The sequence below is a fragment of the Macrosteles quadrilineatus genome, unplaced genomic scaffold (assembly GCF_028750875.1).
Source record: "Macrosteles quadrilineatus isolate MER2022 unplaced genomic scaffold, UCM_ALF_1.0 Scaffold_8__2_contigs__length_117827958, whole genome shotgun sequence".
Taxonomy (NCBI): domain Eukaryota; kingdom Metazoa; phylum Arthropoda; class Insecta; order Hemiptera; family Cicadellidae; genus Macrosteles; species Macrosteles quadrilineatus.
In genome coordinates, this window is record NW_026542601.1 from 64,870,190 (window position 1) to 64,893,128 (window position 22,939).

Consider the following 22,939-nt stretch of genomic DNA (forward strand, 5'->3'; position numbering starts at 1 on the left):
TAAAGTATACTTGAAAATGTGTGATGACAATTGATACAATTTTGTTGAGTTTTGATTAGGTAGGAAACAGCTGTTTCTATTGGGCCACTTTTGCTACAGTTTAGCTAAGATTCATTTCTCTTATGTTGTCAGAAAGTATGTTTTATCAGCACACATAAATAAATCACATTACTGTAGTTTTTAATAGGCCACACATAATAGTCACATTATAATTTTAAATTATTTAATAAATCTACATTAGTTGTTAGGTGTAAAATTAAGATTATTAGGTACTTGAAAAGTAAAACTTAAACTTTATGTAAATTATGTTTATACACTTATCAACGGTAACCACTATTTTACAAATAAGTTACAACCCCAAAGAAGACAAACCACACTATTAGACGACAAAAAAAACTATAAAACGTACCAAATTATTATACAGAGGTAAAGTGCTAAATAAGGTTGATGCAGTTTCACCATGGTTGATGGTTTAAAACAAATAAAATGTAAGAATAGAGTTTAAACTTAACAAAAAGTGCAGTGGAAATAAAAGGAAAATTATGTGACTACAATGAACAATAATTGACTGCAAAACATGCCAGTATGTGCAAAAGCTTGGAAAAACTTATATTAAGGTTGGTGATAGCAAATCAATAAATCATAACTCTCACTGGATATAATTTCAATAAAATTTACCTTGATAACAATTAATTTGTCTAAAGAAACCTTTTCACCTTTTAAGTAGGCCTATATTTATAAAATCTCTCACTGAGTAGAGCAGGAAATCCATAGTGTACGTTGTAAATCACAGGGATACAAATCTTGGTTATGAGGCTGTCTTAGTTGTGTATTCCTTTTGGAAGGAATAAATAGCATTCAACAGAGGGAAAGCGCCAAATACAAACCCTTACAGTAATAGTGTTATGCCAATTAAAAGCCCCAGATGTAATTAGTTTGGGGGAATGCCTCAGTACAAGGAGATTAAGTTTTGGTGGGAGAGGGACAATGAGTGAAATTTATCCCCTATATTGAGTAGTCTTCAGTGTAAATTTTGCTCAATAGTTACAACTGATGTTTTACTCTTTGTGCTACTGTATTTTGTAGTTTCCTAAGTATACTGTGGATGGCTTGTTATAAACACATATTACAAGTCTTTTGTTGACCTTTTCCTTGTTATTTTGTTCAACCAACACATTTACTTGGCAACCCATAAGGCTAATGTTAAATTTAAAATTTTCAAATGAGTTGTGTAGGGAAATTAGAATTTTCGTGAGGTAGTGGCTGTCACCAATCACATTTTCACGGCTATAAGTCCCTAACTCCAAAATGCAGTAAAAATCCTTCCGTTAGGTTTCGTGATATATATTCCAGACAGACAAACAGACATAGCTCGTATTAGAGTCAGTATAGGATAATTAATCAAAAACAATATCAAAGCAATAGGTTTATAACTTACAGGAAGTAAAAACCATGTCCAGGAGTTTGTAAAAAAAGACAATTATTAACTTATAACAGATTTATTTCAACAATATAAATGGGTATGTACAAATACTAATACAACTTGTTGCAAAATACTGGATGTGACGTAAAAACTAAAAAAAAAAAAATGGAGTCAGTTTCCCATTTTATGGAATAATGGGCCTAGTAAACGATGTGATATTTAACTAAAATAAAAACCCAAAAAGAGATCACTTCATCCTCCTCCTCTTTACTAGTGTAAAAAGAAACTAAACAGGTGTAGGTTACCTGTTTGCTGTCAAAACGAAATTTAGGTAGTACTATGGCAACTACAGCCATTTTGTGCTTGTAGAAAACTAGCTCATCTTCAGGTCAAGAATACCTCTCATGTAGAGTTCGTCATAATTTTATAATAAAACAGGGAATATGTACGGTTAAAATATGCACGACAAAACATTGACATTAGCATGAAGATGTGTAACTTTTCTTCAAGCACGAAGAAGCTGTAGTCCCCATAGTTACCTAAGGATCGTTTACGTTTTGAAAGGAAACTGGTGACCTAAACCTATATAAGCTTATTTAGACGATTCAGAGGCGATTCCATCGTGTAAACAGGTGTGCAATCCTTACTAAACTCACTAATGGATAATGACGTTACCTTATACCCATGCTGGACATCGTTTACTTATCGTACTTATGGTGGGTCCTCTCACCAGCTAAGGGCCACATTAGTATGCTTAATGCTGGAATCAAACCCACGCATATAGAAAAACTTCAGAGCTAAACACATGTCAGTGCAGCGTGTCTATCTACTCAGCCACCATTTCACTGACAAGTGGCTAGCAGAAGTGGACTAAAGACTGAATACTATTGAATCCTTGCAGATGAGATTTAACTTTTGATTTACTCGCATAGGTTAAAGTAATGAATTTCCAATGACAAGGCTACCTCAGTGCAATATGTCAATGATTAGCTTACCTAGTTGCTCTGTTTATGACAAGATTTACTAGGAACACCGTTTTGAATGGTAAAAATAATCAAAATACCTCTCTATTTGACTTAAAATTATTTTTCCTACAGTCACCCGACAAAGTTGGCTTCCTTGTACTGTTTATAGTACAGAAAGCTGCTAATTGCTGCATATTTTTTACTTTGCCGTACGGTTTATACTTTGTCGTACGGTTTATACTTTGCCGCACATCAGGATTCCAACAAAACGACACAAAACAGCGTGGTTCTACTATGCACGTAATTCGTGTACGCTTGGAAATAGGTTGGCAACACTTAAAGATAATAATACTATGAGCAGCTGATTGACTATTATAACTACGATTTAACCTGTCATTTCGTGTTTATAGTTTCGGTATTTCTGGACTTTTCTTTTAAACGTTTTTAAAACATTCCTACGATCTTAATAAACAAGAAAATTCCTTTAAAGCACTTTTTTGGACGCGGAAACCACTTCAAATTACAAAAACATACGGAACTATATTCTCAAAACGCGGAGCACATTTCTTGCCGAGGAAAAATAGCGGAGTGATACGGACCGGGTACTACTTTCTCTAGGGCACCTATTTGTGTTGCCAGCTGAACCTAAAAACGTGCTGTATAGTGTTTGAAAGACTAATTATTTATATGCTTTATAGTGACTGTGGGAAAAATATAATGTGTAACACGAGTGCAAAAGGCCTTTGCTGCACTCGAGATCATTCCACACTCGCCTGCGGCTCGTGCGTAAACATTGCTCTCCTGTGCAGCAAAGTGCCACTTTACCCACTAGTTACACAAATAACTATTTCCTACAGTCACCCGACAAAGTGGGCTTCATTAAACAGATTATAGTACAAAAAGCCTTACTTTGTCGCACGGATTTTACTTTGGCGCACACCAGTATTCCAACCAAACAACATAAAACAGTGTGCTTTTATTATGCACATAATATGTATACACTTGAAAATAAGTTGGCAACACTTAAAGATACTACGACTACGATCAGCTAGTGCAGCGTTTCCAATTTCGTTCAATGTTTGGATTTAACCTAACCTTAAAAACGTATTGTACATTGTTTGAAAGACTAATTATTTATAGTAACTGTAGGAAAAATATAATGTGTAACACAAACAAGTGCAAACTGCCTTTGCTGCACTAGAGAAACCTTCTCGAGTTAAAAATTTCTCTTGTGTGCAGCAAAGTGACACTTTGCCCACTAGTTACTGTACACAAATAACTATTATAAACATTCCATCCAGATATTTGCAACAAAGTCCACCTAACAGCCTAACTGAGTAACAAACCAGGCTAATATCGCTTCAGAAACTTGTTCAAGTACAATGTCCAAGGTAAGAGATGATGTCTCCTCTGCAGTTTCGGGTGAAACACGTCAAAGTCAAACTTCTGCAGCTGATCCAGAAACCAAGAGGTGGAGGCTGCAGGTAGAAGTAAGATAAATGTGCCCTCAGGTACTTTATCCTTCAAGCTTCTAGCCTGTAACAATACATAATAGTAATCAACTTTCATGGAGGAATTTAATTTATCATAAGTTTTCTCCCTCTAAACATTTGAATTAAAATTATATGTTATTTGATTTGTTAACAGTTAAACCTGTCCAATGTTTATACAGTATTTAGAACAATGACTTTTCATAAAAGCAGAATCAGTAGGCAGAACCGTAGTTCATCAGTGCAATAGGAAAACTGTTGTACCTTGGACCAATAGTACCGTATACATGTAGAAAGAGGGAACTTCAATGATTCTCCATCCCCAACATACCTCAGTCCAGGGATGTGGTTGGTTAAATGTTGTTAAATAAATGAGAAAAGAAATTTTAACCCCAAGTTTCTGAAAATATTTTTCATAAATTGTCTGGTGTTCAATATGTCTTTTTGAAACATTAAAACTTTGTAAAAAATTCTGATAGGGTTGTAGACGAGGTATAACAACATTGACTAAAACAGTTTTTGTTGAAGTAGCCTATGCAAAGGAATTTTATTTAAGAAAAAACTAGAAGGGAATTAGACTTGTCTTCACAGTCCACAGCAACAATAAATTACAAAAGTAATTCAAAGATGGTTGAAAAATGATACACCTTAGACTTGCTTACTGACTTTTATTTAGCCAAACAATTAGTTAAACTTCATTCAATCTCAAAAAAACAAAAGGACAAAGTTACCTTATCAAGATGTTGCTTGGCTCGAGAGGCTACTTCGAAAATGACGTCGCGCACAGGCTGGTCTCGATGTCCTCGTAAAACAGTCTCGTGAGACACACGATGTCGCGCAAGTACGTCTTGAGGCAGTGGCACGTCACGACGCGTACAGTGATGCGGCAACGAGCGTACCAGGTTAGCCAACCCCTGCGCCTTACCTAGATGACTGGCAGCATGATCAGCATGGACATTCTGTATACCTGAAACACACACTATAACTGTATAAAGTATTAAATTATTAAATTTAAAAACCATTTAACATATTTCAAATTGCAAGGGCTATTATTTCAGAAAGTAAGGAAGGTTTTTAAATCAAATAAAAGGTTTGTAAAAGGGAGAAAAATATGCTACAGTATATACATTTGAAAGATGATTTAAAATACTACGGTACTTTTCTACATAGTCCCCAATAAAATGTAGGCACATATCATAGATGTTGACATTGTAGAATTCCACCGTGTACATGCAGTCTCAGGCCTTCAGTAACTTGCAGCATTGACTATTGGATACAGAAGTTGTTGTATTAATAGTCAAAGCTTGCAGTTACAGCTCTTAAAGTGCAGTTACAGTCTGTTAAATAAAGCTCTGTGCAACTAAACAATGCTTCATTTTGGGAAACAAATACAAGTTACTTGGAGCAAGGACCAGACTGTATCGTGGTTAAGAATCCTTTGAGCTTAGCTGTGCTAACTCATTAAAAAGTTACAAAACTACTAACAAAAAATTTCTTATTTTATAGCGCCCTGGATATTTAAATTACAATCACTTTGGTATTTTGTGATGGTAAATAATTCTTCAGCGGCTGTTTGAATAACGTTGCTTTCCTGGCAAGGCAAATCCGACCAATCCAAGGACTCTTAAGGGGGAAATTTCCATTTGATAGAATAAAGGATGTATTGTGCACAATTTGCAGTGTGTGTTCAAATTTACCATGCAAAAACAAAATTTCAGAGGTAAACTTTAGTTCAGCCATTTTTTATTTGCTCTAATTTCTGACTGAATTTTCATTTAACTCACCAATAAATCAGTTTTTTCAGGGTTACTTTAGTACACTGCAAACATTTTTCAGAGAATTTCTGAAGGTTTTGAGTTTTTGGCTAACACTAAATCATATCAAATCAATCTTTAATGTCAGTAAACATTTTACAATAATGTAAAAGACAGAGTCAATGGTTGTACTACTGATACAATGACTGGACAGTCACAGAGTAGACATCACAACAAGTATTTGTGGCAGATGAGTGTTTAACCTAAAAAAAATGTCCAAAAACAAACAATTGAAGTTACCCAAAAGTTATTTAGGTTGCCTTGCCTGATGCTTGCAATAGCATGTAGTAAATTGACGAAACAGATAATTCAGCATACTTTTCCATCGCCTCCAGATTAGGAAATGTACTCGAAAGCTGGTTGGTTCGGGCCAACACTAGGTTTTTCAAATGTGTCTTTTGCAGTTTATGCCTTCCTATAGCCTGAAACAAACAGTTAGGTAGCTTACTTTAGTTGATCTAAGTAGGTTGCATATTTTAAAAAGGGAATTGAGTAAACAAGGTATAGAGGGTATAGAGGTATAGGGGTATTATTTATATTGTTTTATTTACTGAGACTAATGAATTTTACTACATAGACTAGTGGCAATAACAAGTTTAAATATTAAGATTTTTTATCTGGGTCTGAGGATTGTGTGAAAGAGGTTATGGTTTATAGGGTGCGCCTGAACACAAAAATCAAAAAATTGAATTGTCAAACTATTGAACTTAGTAACCATTTAACTCTATTGAAATAACATTTTAAACACCCATGACCGCTCCAGATTATGGCAATAGTATATCCAATTCACAGGTTTTAAAAATCAATCTCAAACACATGAATAATTTCCCCTTGACCTCAAACATAACAAGTAGAATGAGTTGTTAGGCTTATCTTTTTCGATGTTAGTACTATTACCGGTTCCTGATCAAAATTAACTACCGGTATAGGTTGTTGGTACTGGTACTAATCTAGAAACAGAACTCAATCTTTACAAGTAAGAAGCATAGCCTTCATAAAATTATGAACAAGACATTTACAGTGTAAAAATGTGTTGGTTAAAAGTGGCATACAAAGATTCGTCTAAGTTAATTAGACTTGTCTGTTTTCTGTTGGATTTTTTTCATCCAGGATCATTTATTAGAAGCCAAATAGACAAAGAAAGCAAAATTCAGTATCTAATATAAAATAATTGTCTAGATAGCCGAGTGGTTTTAGTGCTTGTCTTCAAATATGAAGGACGCTGTTTTGGTTTCAAGCGAGATCGTTTTTAGACCCAACTGCAATTTGTCACCGGGCTATAAATTAATGATGCCAAATTAAAGCTATCAAGACCAGGGTTAGGACTGTTTCTCCCAAAAAAAAGTTAAAAATGCCAAAGGCAAAGATAAACACACAAACAATTAATAAGCGATTGATTTTTCTCGGGATCCAACCAGCGAATTTCTGATTAAGTTGTAAGATGACGACTATAAACACTCAGCTACCGCATTGAAATTATATGCCTAGACATGATAATCAACTTACCTTGTGAAGTTCTTGGGCCACAGGATGTTCCCGTACTTGATTCTTAAATAAACTATCAATTGTTTCCAGCCAAAACTTCAACCTCATTTGGGCCAACTGGTGGTTGCTCACTTGGTCTTGGACTTTGGATATTTCAACATTGAAGCTCCTTACTGCAAATGCTGTTGAACGCACGGAGTTTGCCAGCAATAAACTACTGAGAAAATTTTCATAATCGTATTTCCTAAAACAAGTTAAAAAATAAGTAAGTAAAGCTATTCGGAAAACATTTATAGCCGACTCAATCTCAATTATCGCTTGTTACAATTGATATGAAAGTTTGTTTTTTATTATATTTTTGATATAGCCCAATCATTTAGGCCTACTGTAGATGTTCGTCAATGTAATGGATTCAGGTACCTACCAAAGTTGCCACTCATCCTACACTCATCCTTCACTCATATTTGGGTTAAAATACGCACATAGTGGCGTCCCCATCTTAAATAATTGATAATTGATAAAAAGTTTCGCTTACAAATTACTAAACCATTAATTTAAGATTAGTAAGTTGAAAACAATAATAAGTTAATAGGCATAAAAATAACAATCAGCTGAGATGTCATCTGACACAGGGACAGTAAGTTATGCTTAGCAAAAGTTTAAAACAAATTCCAAGAGTTTTTTCAGAAATTCATTAACTAAATCCTAAAATTGGGAGAGTAAGCAGTAAGCAGGTACTTACAGGAGTTTCCACCCTTTTATTAAGCCCCGCTTTCACGCCCCGGTTCTAGCACGGAGCTATTTTACACATTACTTCAGGCCTAGAGGGTCGCGGCATTATCACATAGATCAAATCCATTGTTGATTTGGCAGGATTTGAATGCCGGACCTCGGGCTCCGAAGGCCCGCACTCTACCATTAGACCCCCTCGCTCCCCTATTTAGACAGTTCCCCAGAGAACCTACCATAAGCCTACATTATCATAGGAAATTTCTATGTTTGCGAATTTCCATTTGCCTAATTGGATTATCACTTACATCTATTTAAATAAGTTAACATTAGGTTTAGCGAGTAGGCATAACTAGGTTTGCTGCTCAAGACCTGGGTCTGAACCATTCCCTCTCAAAACGTTAATAAAATGCCAATGGCGTAGATAGACACAAAGGAAACTAACTTAAGTTAAACAATACTTAGGCCTACTTGATACTTGTGTCCTTAATCCTTGACCGACGATGTCGGATAGATTGCGTCAGAGGCACAATAACATAACTTACTATTTATTTACATATTATTTAAAACTAATATTTACAAACTTCTTACAAAAGTTGTCTCCTCTACTACAAGGCCATGGCCTTGGTGTGGGGCAACGTTGCCCCGGCTGGCTTATTGCCATGGTAATAACAGTAAGTTAATAACAATTGTGTAAACCGTGTAGGCTGCGATATATGTCTACAAGGCCAACCTTTGTCCACCCTTGGCCTTGTTTTAGAGGAGGCTAAATTGTTCCAAAGTCTAAACGTCACGGGGTAGCGGATTTCTACCCCCGGATATTTACCCCTATGAAAAAATGCATACGTCATTTTGACGTCACGAGGGGCGGGGCCTATACACGGTAGAGAAACAGCCCGCGACTGGAAATCTACCCCCCAACATCTACCCCAGACATCTACCCCCGGACATCTACCCCCGGAAATCTACCCCCGGACATCTACCCCCCGTGGTCAGCTCTGTCACGTATCGGCCAATATTCATTGTTGTAATTGATTTTATTGACTGTTTTATGTAAGTTAAATCAACGGCTCTTCGGTTAGTATATAATGGAGTGGTTGCAACAGCCCTTTTTCACCCGAACTACTTCACCGATTTTTATGATCGGGGTGTAATTTTAAATCTTAAGATCTAGCGCAACGCAAAATGGTAATTAAAACTATATAAATCTATAGATATAAAATCCAATGTATGTTTGTTTGTATGTTTGTCCTTTATGGACTCCGAAACCGCTCGACAGATTGTAATGAAACTTTCAGGCATTATTAAGCATTATTCAATGATGGTTTGTGTAAAGTTTGGTGCAGATCCGTCAAAAGGGCTCCGCCCCAGTGGCTCTGGAGTTTCCCATGTTAACCTTATGAGTACTCATATTTAAATGGAATTAAAGAAAATTAACAGCTGGTTTAACTAAGCAATTTGATTCTGTGATGTTCAATAGCATTAAAAGTTAATAAGTTTACCAACAGGGTGCAGCACAATTATATTTTTTAAATTTATGACAACAGCTAATTTGCAACCAAAAGGTGAGTGAGCGTAGCGAACGAACTTCAACCTGAAGGCAAGTGAGCACAGCGAACGAGCTCCAACCTAAAGGTGAGTGAGCGTAGCGAACGAACATCAACCAGGATCTTGAAAATGAACAAGCATTTGACATAAAAGCATAGGACAGGACGACGTCTGTCGGGCCAGCTAGTAAATAAATAAAAATGTCTTTATTAAGTGTTTCTCTGGTACACCAGCTTTTCAGAACAACTTTCGTCACTACGCTAAATATCTTATTCTACAATCAATTAATTATATTATATTGAATATAATATTTTGAAAAAGGCCTTCAAAAGTTTGACCCTTAAGCATTTGATTTATTTCTAGACAGTGATTTAAATGTTTGGCCAACTTTCACATACAGTAACAGCTAACGGCGCATGCACGAGCACAGATCGTGAAATTTAATACATATCATTGAAAGAGGCTATTTTCTGATTACTAGAGGTTAGAATACAGTGCAATCAAATGTTGATAAAAAGCCTGCCACTGGTTGATCAATAAATTAATTAATTATTTCATTATTAATTCCCCTCTAGTAATAGGAAGTAGCCTAATCGGTGAAGTAGTTCGGGTAAAAAAGCGCTGTTACAGCCTATTTCATTAGGAAGATAACTTAGATAATGTTAAACAAGACAATGACATATCACATTACTAACCGAAGAGCCGTTGATTTACATAAAACAGTCAATAAAATCAATTACAACAGTGAATATTGGCCAATACGTGACAGAGCTGACCACGGGGGGTAGATGTCCGGGGGTAGATTTCCGGGGGTAGATGTCCGGGGGTAGATGTCTGGGGGTAGATGTCCGGGGATAGATGTCCGGGGGTAGATTTCCAGTCGCGGGCTGTTTCTCGACCGTGTATAGGCCCCGCCCCTCGTGACGTCAAAATGACGTAGGCGTTTTTTCATGGGGGTAAATATCCGGGGGTAGAAATCCGGCGACCCAACGTCACAGTGCACTGTGTAAGTGGTAAGTTAATCAGGCCACTTTTTGAATGGCCAACAACAATAAATGAAATTCAATAACTTAAGTTGGTTCTAAAATAGTAATAGGCCTAAGTTAAGTAAGGCCTAGGCCTACATTCAATATTTTTAGCGAGTAAAAAAATTTAATCGATTTTTGGCCTGTAAAACTGAAATTGTAACCAATAATAAATCATAGGTTCTCTGCCGAACTGTAGGCCTACCCTTACTAAGGCCTACTTATTTCGCTATCGAACTATACTTCTATTGAATCTTGATTCATTATATTAGCCTAGCTAAAATCCTATGATAAGTTAGGTTCAATCCAGAATTGCAGCCATTTTTTAAAAGGCCTAAGATAGATGAAGTTGACTGCTAGTCAACACATTTTACCTTACTAAATCCAAACAGTAGTTGTGTGAAGAACCAGCATTTGTTGCTGAGCTGAAATATCTTATAGAACGCCAATGTCCTAAAACTGGTGAATGTATTAACCTAGCGCATTTGCACATAGCTTTTTCCATTTAAATCTTTAAACATGAGAGTTGAATAAATAAATAATATCAAGTGGCAAACTAAAACACAGCATGAGCCTAGACTAGACTAAGTTAGGCCGAAGTATTAATATTCAATTCGAATTCAAATATATACCGAAAATCTAATCTAACCTACAACAAAAACACAATCATTTCACGTTTTTCTCTTCTGCTAAATTTTTTTATTTGTTAAAGCTAAGGCCTGCGTTATGGCCTAGAAAAAAAATACATGCAACTTCGAGGTACACTAGGAATTGTGATTACTCCCTCCGCATTGATTATTATAGAGACCTAATTCAATTTTGTTATTCATTGTCAAAATTATCCGACAGTTCTTACTGCTGCAATTTACTTGGTTTATTGTTAAAGTTTTAAATATGATTATTAATTGTTTATCGAATATTATATTGTTATACCTTATTAGTTTTTTCAAGTGGAATTCAATGTCAAATTTATCTTACGTTGTTTTATTGTTTATAATTTTGTTATTCAAATTAGCTACATAAAGCTAACAAATACAACGAACCTTTGAGAAAACCATTTTAGAAACAAACAAGCCTATCGGTTGATACCTAAATACTACAATTAGATAGATCAGCTGTTATACTTGTATACTTGGCTTAAAATACCCTACTTTCGTATGGTCGCCTTTTCAAAGTAAAGTCAAGAATCAAGAATTTGTATTCATCATTAAGCGCTTTGTACAGCACACGCAATGGATGAACGTCATCAAATAACTATCGTAGACTAACAAGATTACAACTGTAATAAGAGCAAAACTACAATAAGTGAAGTGTAATATATGCAAATACTAGTGTGATACATGCAAAGTATCACAGTCCGTCTTCTTTAAAAATAATAAGTGTAAATGTTATTAAAGTACCGGTACATGTTTTATTAAAGTTTGACCTAAATTGAAAAAAACAACTTATTATAGTACTGTTTTATGAGACTTCTAAACCAACTTACTCCATGGTGAATGAATGACACTCCGTTTTGTGGCCCAGGAAATCGCATCGCATCCGCATCGCAATATCGCATAGCGCATCCCCGCGACCAGTGTTTCCATTTGAGGGATAAAAATCCCTTTCTAGGGATATTTAGGGCCTTCGAGGGATTGAAAAGGGATTGAGGGATAACTAGGGATAATCAGCGAAATTGAAGGATTTTTTAGATTTTCTAGGGATTTCAGGCCTTTGACTTAATAAAATTTAAATATTGATTAAATAATACATTTTGGCTGTATTTCAACAACGTCAAGGACCTATTTTGGCTAATTTTGCAAGGTATTGACACCGTAACGCATTGATTGTACTACTTTTTCCCCAGATTTTGGTAACAAATCGATTGTAGAAGATACTCCTCAAGGAGTATGTTTTATCTATGGTTGTAGGTAGTGGTAGTGACGTAGTGTTTCAAAGTCGGAACAGACAAGGGGAAGAGTAACAGCCAACACTCAACACTGCACGAAACAAGCGAAGGACAAGTCGGTCGGTGGAATGTAATGGCGGATCTAAGATTACTGTATTTGTTTCTTAGTAGCCATGTGCCCTGTGTCAAAAATGTCGAATGTTTGTTTTCGTTTTAATTTTGTTTGCTGGTGATTTCTATGATGTTTTTTGGTTAAAGTAACTTGGTAACCTTTTCACCAATGCATGGTGGCCATGTTTGAAAAAGACTATAAGTTTGAAATTTGAAACAATTGTAATTACTTGTAAATGAAAATTATTAGTTTATAAAATTTTAAAAATAACTATTTGTTTCATTTTTTTTAGTTAATTTATCTTGTTTTGTACCACATAGGCAGTTTTTAATCACGGCTACCTTTAATTCCAGGCCGGAGGCCGCGGCCTTCGAAGTGGCAACGTTGCAAGTATAGTGTTGTAAAAGGTGCTTGTTTGGAGAACGCTAAGCTATAATGATATTTATGTATTTTTTATAATAAATACGAAAGCTTGGTTACTGGGCTATGAAAATATTGACTCCACATTGAATGTATAGAAATAGATTTTCAACTTATATTGTTTTGGTTTTCGATTCTACATTATGTTTTATTTCCATGTTAACTTATGGGTATGGGACGTCTGGCTAAACAATACTACGGTACTTGCAACGTTGCCAATTCTACCAGGCCGCGGCCTGCCTGGAGTTAAAGATGGCCGTGGTTTTAATGGTGCAAAAATGTTTTTTATATGGTATTACTTTATAAATAATATGGGATATTAAAGAATAATACCACCAGTTACCATATTTTAGGTGGCTATACATGATATGCATTGGTATTGCTGCAAAAATAATAAGTTATCTAGATTTAATGAAGAGGGATAATTGGAGGGATTATTAGAACACGGACTAGGGATAACTAGGGATTTTTTGACGTTGGCCCAGGGATATTTTTTTCTTGCGGATGGAAACACTGCCCGCGACCCTAATAAACTTAACCAAAATCGAATTATAATAGTGTGAACCTTTGGGTCTTACTGAAATAACTTTTTTATTTTGACCAAATTTATCTAACTAAATGTAGAGCAGACCTTATTACTTAGCTAACCATTATACATAATATTTCTTATAGCCTGTTATCTCAACGCAACAAACAACCAGCATACAAAGTAAGTGTTATGGGTTTTCATAGGTGTTACTTTTTCAACTTTTAAGGTTGTTATTTGAATATCCAAGGTTGTTTTATGTTTTATAAGGTTGGCATGAGGTGATTTATATAAAATGAGCATTTTTATTAGATCTAGGGTATATCATATGACTGCTCCAATATTATTGCACTCTGTCAGGTAAGTTTAAAGTTTAAATGAATAAGTAGACCTAGGCTAAGCTGTAGGTCTAATTTGTATATAGGCCTAGCATCTCTGTTTCCCCATCAGTAACTGGCGAGAACCTCTTGTGCGAAGGAGTGGGGGGCGTGACGTCATTCTACTCTTGAGGGAACACCATTAAGTTACCGTAATGAGACGGTTAGATTCCAACGGTGTTACTCGTGGTGTAGTTGATAGCGTCTCAGACTGGTGATCAAAGGGTTTCCAGTTCGAATGTCGCCGGGGACACTAAATTTTTGTCCAAGTTTGTGCTTATTTTTTTACTTTTAAAAGTAACTTTATTTTTTTAAGAACTATATTTTTTTAACTAGGCCTAGTAAACCTTCATTCTATTTTTGCTTTGGCAAATATTTGATATATCTACAATGCGATATCGTGTAATTTTTAGATGTCTACTTACAGTATTTTTCACGCTGAATCCAAAAATGCAATTAGTTTTTGTCGGAGAGATTACTAAGTGGCTGTAAAACGAAGGTTAAAATTACGAATCTATGGTTCATTGAGCATTACTGATGGTAATAAGGCGTAAGTTAGTCTGGATGGGTTGGTATGTGGACTGTGGACTGAGTGAGCAGGAGAGCAAACAGCTGTTTATGCTAGACTTAAGTTAATGCGGAATGAAATCAATTACTGTAGTTTTGAAACCAAATAGGGTGGAGTAAGGTAAGTGTGACAGCGGGGTAAGTGTGATAACTTAGCCAGCCATCTTGTTTTTGGGAATCGCTGAAAAAAATTGGTTTTGTCATAGAAATAATGTTTGACATATAAGGTATCTAGTTCGGGCCTACGTAGTTTTTTTTTTTATCAATTTAGTAACTACTGTATGTTGATTTTATTGGTTTTTATAAGTCCGACATTTTAGGTCAAAATCGAAGTTTGTTCGGAAATTTTGTTTAATTTGTAGTTACCCCGGTATTTTAAATTTTGACCAATTTATATCAAACTCAGATTTTTAAAGAGCCTAAAAGCTAAACTTTTAGAAAAAAAATACGGTATTTAAAACGTGTACAAATTTAAGTTATCATTAAATTTAAAACCGCATGTCACACTTACCCCGGAAATTTTCAATGGCTGGGGCAAGTGTGACACCGACACCCGGGGCAAGTGTGATCAGATGTAATCTGATGTTAGCACGTTCGCGGCGGCATGGGAGCAATCGCTCCCATACGGAACCCTCATGCCATCCTGGTGGGTGCGATCGCTCCCAAGCTGCAATGCAGTACGAAATGATTTATTTTTAAGCCAGGATTAGAGCTAGAAACTTGAAACCTCGCACAGCACTGCTCAATAGTATAGGCCTACGGTACTGTATTTTGTTGTGGTGTAGGTTGGTAGTAAATTTCCCCGTAAAATCCCCGTCTGGCAATCTCAAAATTCTACTTTTGTCCCGTCTTTTTCCCTCCATTTGGCAATACAATTCCAATGGGACCGGCTCCGTTACAAGCAGTGCTGCTGTCTGTTGGTGTTTAGCGAACTTCGTCGACTCTCGTTGTAAAGCAGGACATCCTCGCACGTTATTTGCTATTTGTCAGACCGAAATTGGAAAGCCAATCACACGCGGCAATCGGGTTTGTTCGATGCTGAGGGCTGCGCCGCACCTGGGATACGCCCGCCATTTGACGTGCCGCCGCGAACGTGTTAATCTGTGTGATCTGATGCAAGTTTTTACAAATTTCCGCAGATTTGTACGTCTTCATTTCATTTTGTAAATACGGTATCTCAAAAAGTAAGAATGATAGGGACTTAAATCAAAACGTTCCTGAAAGAGCACTAACTGGGTATTTATCACAATTGCCCCATTTACCATTAAAAGAGATACATGATTTTATAGAGGCCGCTATCACACTTGCCCCGACCCCATGGGGCAAGTGTGACAGCTGGCAGGCATTTTTTGTAAGTAAAAAAAAAATAGTGAAAGCATAAGTTTATCACATTGGTTTTTTTTACCAATAAAGATACAGTAGAGCGTCGATTATCCGAAGCCCGGTCATCCGAAACGTCGGTTAACCGAAAGGAAGAAAGAAGCAAAAATCAATAAAATCTCGCGCCAATCACGACTGGCCGTAGCGCTACGCCACCGCACGGCTGCTAAGTGGTGAAAGTCTAAATATAGCTCAAAGGTCTGACCCTCCCCCTTCCCCCCAAACCCCTACTTCATTCACTGTTGTTACGCCGCTCACTTCGAGGTCATTGCACAACCCCTCCTTCCCTTCTATTGTTTTTCATTGCCAGTCAGTCGCCGGCGACTGCTTTGAGTTGACCTATTCTGTTGTAACAGCTAAAAAAATAGGTTAGGACAACTACCTCTTGCTTATTTCTACACTGTAAAAATATTTGTATTTCTGTAGAATCTACAGTAGTAAATATTATTCAGTATTTCATTTAAACACAAGTTACATTTTAACAAATTGATTTTTTTTATTGATTTTTTACCAGTTTAAACCAAACTCGAATCGAAACTGCCGAGTTAAATAATAAGCTCGAGTTTCAAGGCCGCACTCGACTCGAACTCAAAATCTCAAGTACTCGCACATCTCTATAATTAATCAAATTTATATTATTGTACAGTATCCACAGACGCGAATTCGGCAAATCGCCGCCGGCCGCTATCCCTTCCCGTCATTTCCCGTTCCCCGTATTTTTCCCGTCAATGACCGATTATCCGAAAAATCAGTTATCCGAACAACCCCAATCCCCAATTAATTCGGATAATCGACGTTCTACTGTATTTCCAAAGTTTAAGTGTTAAAAATTTCAAGTTTCTAGCTTTAGAAATAACCGAGAAAAAAAATTTTAAAGATGAACTTTATGATTTTTAGGTCACACTTCACCCTAATCAGTTCTTATTTAGGCATGTGAGGAAGGTAGGTCGGGTTTTATGCGGATTCGTGACTGTATTTTTAAGTGTTTTAAAGTGAGGTTAGATTAGGAAGGTACTTAAAGGTTAGGTTGTAATGAACCAACTCATTAATTTATTCTACTTCCAGACTGTTTTTGCACAATTAAATAGTGGGTGAAACAAAATGAAATAGCGATATCAAAAAAGCACTTAAGCAAGTACCTACCTTAAATTAATGAGTCGGTTCATTATAACCTAACCTTTAACTTACCTAATCTAATCTCTTTTCAAAGGACTTAATACAGTCACGAATCCGCATAAAGTCCGACCTATCTTCCTCACATGCCTTTTATGACATAAAATGTTATTTAAACATTAATATTAAGGTTGGGTTAGGTTAGATTAGATTAGATTATGTAACATCATGTATTAGTTGCTGTACAGGGGTAAAAGGGACCAGAAAATCATATAATTCAACTTTAGGCCTCTATAACATCTGAGTGAATACTTCAATAACTTTCAAATTTTAAGTATTAATAAGCTCTTTCTTCATACATAGTATTTTTTCTGATTATTAAAATAAATTCTAACATACAAAAAAAAAACACAAAAAAAACTCTGTCCTTGATTCCAATTGCCCCACACACTTGGGGTAATTGGGATCACAGCTCCTACTACCCATTCAAACTACTACCTACTACCCATATAATGCAATATAATCAGAATTGGGGCTATTGGGATATACAACATTTGATAAGCTTTCTGGAACAATAAACATTTTTATTTAATCTTAAATAGTTTTTGAATTATGAACTTTTTTGTACGGTCTGTCGGGACTTAAATTTGAATTTTTTTTGTAGATAGTGTAAATAATTATGCCTAACTAAAATAAAATAAAAATAAAATAGGCCTACTAGCATTTATACATACCTTTAGTTTAAATAAGTGGTTTCCACATAAAAATGAACGTTTTTCAGTCTTTTTTGGCCAATTGATATTTTTTGGCATTGATTTAGGCTTTGAATCACGGTGATTCCAATTGCCCCAACACCCGTGATCCCAATTACCCCATAATGCAATATTCATGGGTGAAAGGGATCACAGCTGTAACCTTTTCTTCTTAAGTCCTAGAGCAATTTTGTTTCCAAATTTAGATTCTCCGTAAAAAGTTCATAAAAACTCCATTTCTCATTAAACTTTTTTAAAAACTGGCAGTAATCTAGAACAAAAAGAAAAATTACCGATCAATTTGATAAAAAGTTGATCTACAGGCCAAATTTCAAAAATTCATAAAAAATATTAATAAATTTTTACATTTCAAACAATTATATATAGAAAGAGAAAGTTTTAGCTTTCTAAAATCACTTGGTTTTAACTTTTTTTTCAAAAAAATTTTATTTTTACATCCCCTGATCCCAATTACCCCTGTACACCCTACATGAAATTATGCACTGTGGTACGTTTTCACTTTAAGGCACAATGGGATTATGCACTATGGCACATTCATTAACAGACGTTGATGAGGAATGAGGATTGGAATGAGGACGATCATGTCGGCAGTGGCCTAGCTTCTGTTACTGATATTTTACGTACAAATTAATTCTATTTAGGCTAGTTTTATAATTTATGTTGATGTGATTAATAGTTTATGTATCGTAGTTGATTTATTGTATTTTCTAGACAGCAACAAAATGTCAATTTTCTTTTAAAAATCTAGTTATTGCATATTGTAACTCTGATTTTGCTCTCATGGCGTCGTATGTGGTTTTGTCTGTTTAGTATTGAATGTAAACAAACAGTAAAGGGGTGTAAAAACACTCAAAAACGCTAGCAAAGCAGAATCAAGTTAAAACGGGGCATGAGGGGAGTGAGAAAGCTGATGCATTGGCCAGGAGGGGTGCAGCCCTACTGTGGTACCCTGATTAGGCGATTAATTCTGGAGTAGCCAAAGTCCGAGACTGAGTAAAGGTGCGGAAGGCAGAGGCTTGGAAGACCAAACCAGGACTGAGGGGTTTCAAAAACACTAATAGACCCCTCAATGAAAGACTGGAAGGGCTTACTGAGCCTAAATAAGGGGGACACCAGCTTACTAGTAGGGATGCAAACTGGACACGGACCTGTTAGGAAACATCTTAGATCCATAGGGAGGTCACAGACAGATGAATGCAGGTTCTGCAAAAACGAGATAGAAACCTCTGAACACTTATGGCTGGACTGTCCGGTGTTGGCAAAAAAAGGTTGAAATGCCTGGGGTACAAAACATAAGGCTTACATAGCTATGGTGCATTTTTAATAATCTGGCACAAGGTAATTTGCCAAGTAGCAGAGGGAATACTACAGCGTTTTCCATCAAATCTAAATGTTGCTGGTTCAATCGTAAAAAGGTTTGATTACGTACAACTAAAATTTGGGCTTAAAAAAACTACGATATCATTTGCGCAAGTCCACATAATGAAACATTTTAAATGTCTTACACTTTGTTAGTTATTAAAATATTTTGTTAAGTGATTTTGTAATTTAGAAGTCATTAGATTTGTTTTAATATCCAGTAACTTTTATTAGTCTTTGTGTTTTAATAAAATTCATTTTTGGGATATTAAAGATTTACATTTTTTTAAAGCCGCCATTTTGAAATGGTAAAAAATTTTAAAATACTTTCTTTTTAAGTTGTATGTAACGTAGTTTTACATGTTTGTACCAAATTTAAAGCGTTGAGGAGCTATGAGGAAATTTGTAAAAAAACGCATACAAACAGATAGCAAGACGGAAAACTAGGCATTGGAGGCTCATGATTATATTGCAAAATGTATTGTCTCTATACAAGAAACAATCCCACAAAATCGATACAGGTTGTTAAGGTACACCCTGTATATATCGAGACAATTAGAGTGGCATGAGGGATGTGCGTGTGCACAAGAACCATTCCCACACTTCTGCTTTTGTTATGTTACAGTCATTTCAACAATTATTTGCTGTTGGATTGATTTAATACCGCTAGCTCATCTAGAGATGTGACTCAGTGCTGTCAGGAGCCTTTCCCTCATACCTCGCACTATCATACTAATTGACTCGATTTATATCTCTGTATTCTCCAATCTCTGATAAATATTAGTTAATTACAACATATTTCTTACATTTGTTTTTATTCACAAAGTAGTTTTTAAATTGAGACCTATATCAATTTCCACCTTAGTTTTGTAATGTTTTTAATATAATGCTTTTTGCAGGTTAATCAACTACCATCATGCCGGCTGCAACGGAACAAGTTGCTGATGTTGAGATGAAAAATGTGGACAGTCCAAGTGGGGAAAACGAAACTGTCGATAAAAAGGATGTGGATAATCTAAGTGTCCAAGAAATCCGAGAACACACACGACAGATAGAGAAGGCCGTCTTGACCAAGGAACCTCGATTTATCTTGCGAGTTCTCCGTGCTTTGCCCAACACTCGCAGGAAGTTGAACCCAGTGGTATTGAGAAATCTTATTTCTGGGTTTTACACTCATTCCACCTCAGAGAAAGATGCACTTCTCAACTTTGTTGATGAGCCAATGGAAGAAAGCACCAATCAGTTGAAGATGCGCAGTGGAAAGAGCTCGTCTTCTCCCTTACTACCAGAGATTGATGGCTACCTCCACCTTTTAGTCCTTGTAAAACTCATTGATGGAGAGAAGTACAAAGAAGCTGTGCAGTGTTCTGACTTGTTGATGAACAAAGTAACAGCTCAGAACCGCAGGACTTTGGATCTTGTAACTGCTAAATGTTATTTCTATCACTCCAGAGCGTACGAATTGACTAATCAGCTAGATAAAATTAGAGGTTTCTTGCATGCTCGCTTGAGAACAGCAACCCTTCGGAACGACTTCGAGGGTCAGGCAGTCCTGATTAATTGCTTGCTTCGAAATTACCTTCACTACAATCTGTATGATCAAGCTGACAAGTTGGTTTCCAAGTCTGTATTTCCTGAAAATGCTAGCAATAATGAGTGGGCCCGTTTTCTCTACTACCTGGGTTGCATTAAGGCGGCAAGACTGGAATACTCTGCCGCTCATAAACATTTGGTTCAAGCCATGCGCAAAGCTCCTCAAACCACTGCTGTAGGATTTAGACAGACCTCACAAAAGTTGGCAGTAACTGTGGAGCTACTGTTGGGGGACATACCAGACCGTCAGATATTCCGGCAAGCAGCTCTTCGACGGTCTTTGGCTCCGTACTTTCAGCTTACACAAGCTGTTCGATTGGGAAACCTGCAAAGATTCGGGGAGGTATTGGAAAATTTTGGACCTCAATTCCGTGCAGATCACACTTTTACTTTGATTCTGCGTCTTCGTCACAACGTCATCAAGACTGCCATCAGAAGCATTGGGCTGTCTTACTCTCGCATCACACCTGCCAACATCGCTCGCAAGTTGTCTCTTGATTCTCCCGAAGATGCTGAGTTCATTGTAGCTAAAGCTATTAGAGACGGAGTGATAGAAGCAACCTTGGACCCCGAACATGGCTACATGCAGAGCAAAGAAGCAACAGATATCTACTGCACACGAGAACCTCAGTTGGCTTTCCATCAGAGGATATCGTTCTGCTTGGATCTTCACAACCAGAGTGTGAAGGCCATGAGATACCCTCCAAAATCTTATGGGAAGGACTTGGAGTCTGCTGAAGAACGCAGGGAAAGAGAGCAGCAAGACTTGGAGTTGGCCAAGGAAATGGCTGAAGAGGATGATGATGGTTTCCCTTAAGTCCTCAACTGCATCATCAAGGTTTTTTTGTATTAATTTCACTTTGTCATAGTTCACAATAAAAAATATTTATGTTTAATTTAATAAATGGTTATTATCATTTTTAGCGAATTTCCCTAAAGGCTATTACAAGGTGCATAATAAGCTATTACCGTAGGTCTTATGGTAAGACTTGTACCTTAAAAGTAAAGTAGAGTTAAAGTATCTAGTTTTATCATTTTAAATCCATTGAAGCCCCATTACAACTTCCTTTATTACAATTAATTTCTTCTGTTACTTTGGTAGAAAACTAATCATATTAACTTTTTGAAAATTTTTAATAAAAGTTATAATTTTAAAATAGTCATTACTGTTATATTGTGGAATGATGCTGGTCTAGGTTTAGAGCACAAAAATCGTTTATCCTGAAACATAGTTTAAAGTCATATCTGCTGATAGTTGCACTTCTCTCTGTTATACAATATAAGGCTCAATAGTTCAGATATAAATTATTCCTTCATATACTTGGGCCTAACTTGAAAACCGAGATGGATTGTGATAATCAAACAGGCAGAAAAAGTTTACCCATCTTCCCACATTACGGTACGTCCAGAGTGCACGCCGATTCATATTCAGAATCTGTTCAGATTTTCGGCGCTTGGTTAATCTGAGTCAGATATTTTTTACTGGTTGCTACAGTGGAAGCAGGAAATACGCCACTGACTCGGTTAGCAAAGAAACAAGTCAGTCGTTGTTATGGAATTGTCGGATGAGGAATTAACGTTTAACAAAATTATGGTAGTGAAAATGTGTGTTAAAGTACATTCTGAAAGTGTGGTAAAGTACAGCCAGTGAAAAATGGTGTTCATGATATTATATATCTCTTTTCCTATAGCTTGAAATGATAGAGCTTCTTTCTATATTGAGTTGAATGGAGCCTGAAACCACCGAAACTTATTATTAAAATTGGACATCGTATCGTAAGAAACTGGTGTAACCTAAATAAACAAAAAAATCCTGAAGACCGTTTAGTGGTAACCCGAAAAGTAAGAATGGAAAAAAAATGTATATTTTACTATCAAAACATTATTTATTTAACTAAATAGTATGCGTACGAGCAAAATCTGAAACCAGAATGAAGAATTCATTCCTGTAAGCAGCCACTACCATTTGAATGCAAGTGCCATTCCGAAAATCTGAATCTGAATCACTCTGGACTTGCCGTTAGTTGAGTAACCTGTATTGGCAGGTACATTGAAAAACATTTGTCAGCTGTGTATACTGTATTACAGGCATCGATCTCTATTATTACTACAGGATTATCTATCTATCTATCTATATATTAATAGGCAAGCATGTTTCTTTAAAACCTTTTTTCTCAGCTCGTGTGTATCGTACGGAAAATCTACGCATACCGTTAGAAAGCTATTTTCCTGTAGGTGTGCAGAATCCCTTTATAAACTAAAATAGGCACAAAAATAAGCACAAAAATGAATTTGAAATTTTAAAAAATTAACATGGGTTTTATAGGTTGCTATGGTGATGACGAAATAACA

The 22,939-nt window shown here is 36.2% G+C and overlaps 2 protein-coding genes across 2 annotated transcripts; one reads left to right on the top strand and one right to left on the bottom strand.

The window, feature by feature from the left end:
* Positions 1-1,462: 1,462 nt before the first annotated feature.
* LOC128999725 (NADH dehydrogenase (ubiquinone) complex I, assembly factor 6-like) lies at positions 1,463-11,074 on the bottom strand. The gene is made up of 5 exons (XM_054426375.1): positions 10,854-11,074; positions 7,199-7,421; positions 5,958-6,114; positions 4,610-4,845; positions 1,463-3,924 (listed from the first exon to the last, which is right to left on the bottom strand). Exons 1-5 carry the CDS (start codon positions 10,982-10,984, stop codon positions 3,739-3,741), a joined length of 933 nt encoding a protein of 310 aa, XP_054282350.1. The 5' UTR covers positions 10,985-11,074; the 3' UTR covers positions 1,463-3,738.
* A 2,364-nt stretch (positions 11,075-13,438) lies between these two features.
* Positions 13,439-21,483, top strand: LOC128999723 (probable 26S proteasome non-ATPase regulatory subunit 3). Its single transcript, XM_054426372.1, has 2 exons — positions 13,439-13,608; positions 19,894-21,483. The coding sequence occupies exon 2, from the start codon at positions 19,911-19,913 to the stop codon at positions 21,402-21,404; it is 1,494 nt and encodes a 497-aa protein (XP_054282347.1). The 5' UTR covers positions 13,439-13,608; positions 19,894-19,910; the 3' UTR covers positions 21,405-21,483.
* Positions 21,484-22,939: the final 1,456 nt, after the last annotated feature.

Bases quoted from the DNA above. Each gene is read 5' to 3' on its own strand.
- LOC128999725 (XM_054426375.1), bottom strand. From the start codon at position 10,984: ATGGAAAAAGCTATGTGCAAATGCGCTAGGTTAATACATTCACCAGTT. The intron at 6,115-7,198 runs GTAAGTTGATTA...TGTTTGTTTCAG, and splicing joins TGGCCCAAGAACTTCACAAG to GCTATAGGAAGGCATAAACT. The intron at 3,925-4,609 runs GTAACTTTGTCC...GTATTGTTACAG, and splicing joins CCAAGCAACATCTTGATAAG to GCTAGAAGCTTGAAGGATAA.
- LOC128999723 (XM_054426372.1), top strand. From the start codon at position 19,911: ATGCCGGCTGCAACGGAACAAGTTGCTGATGTTGAGATGAAAAATGTG.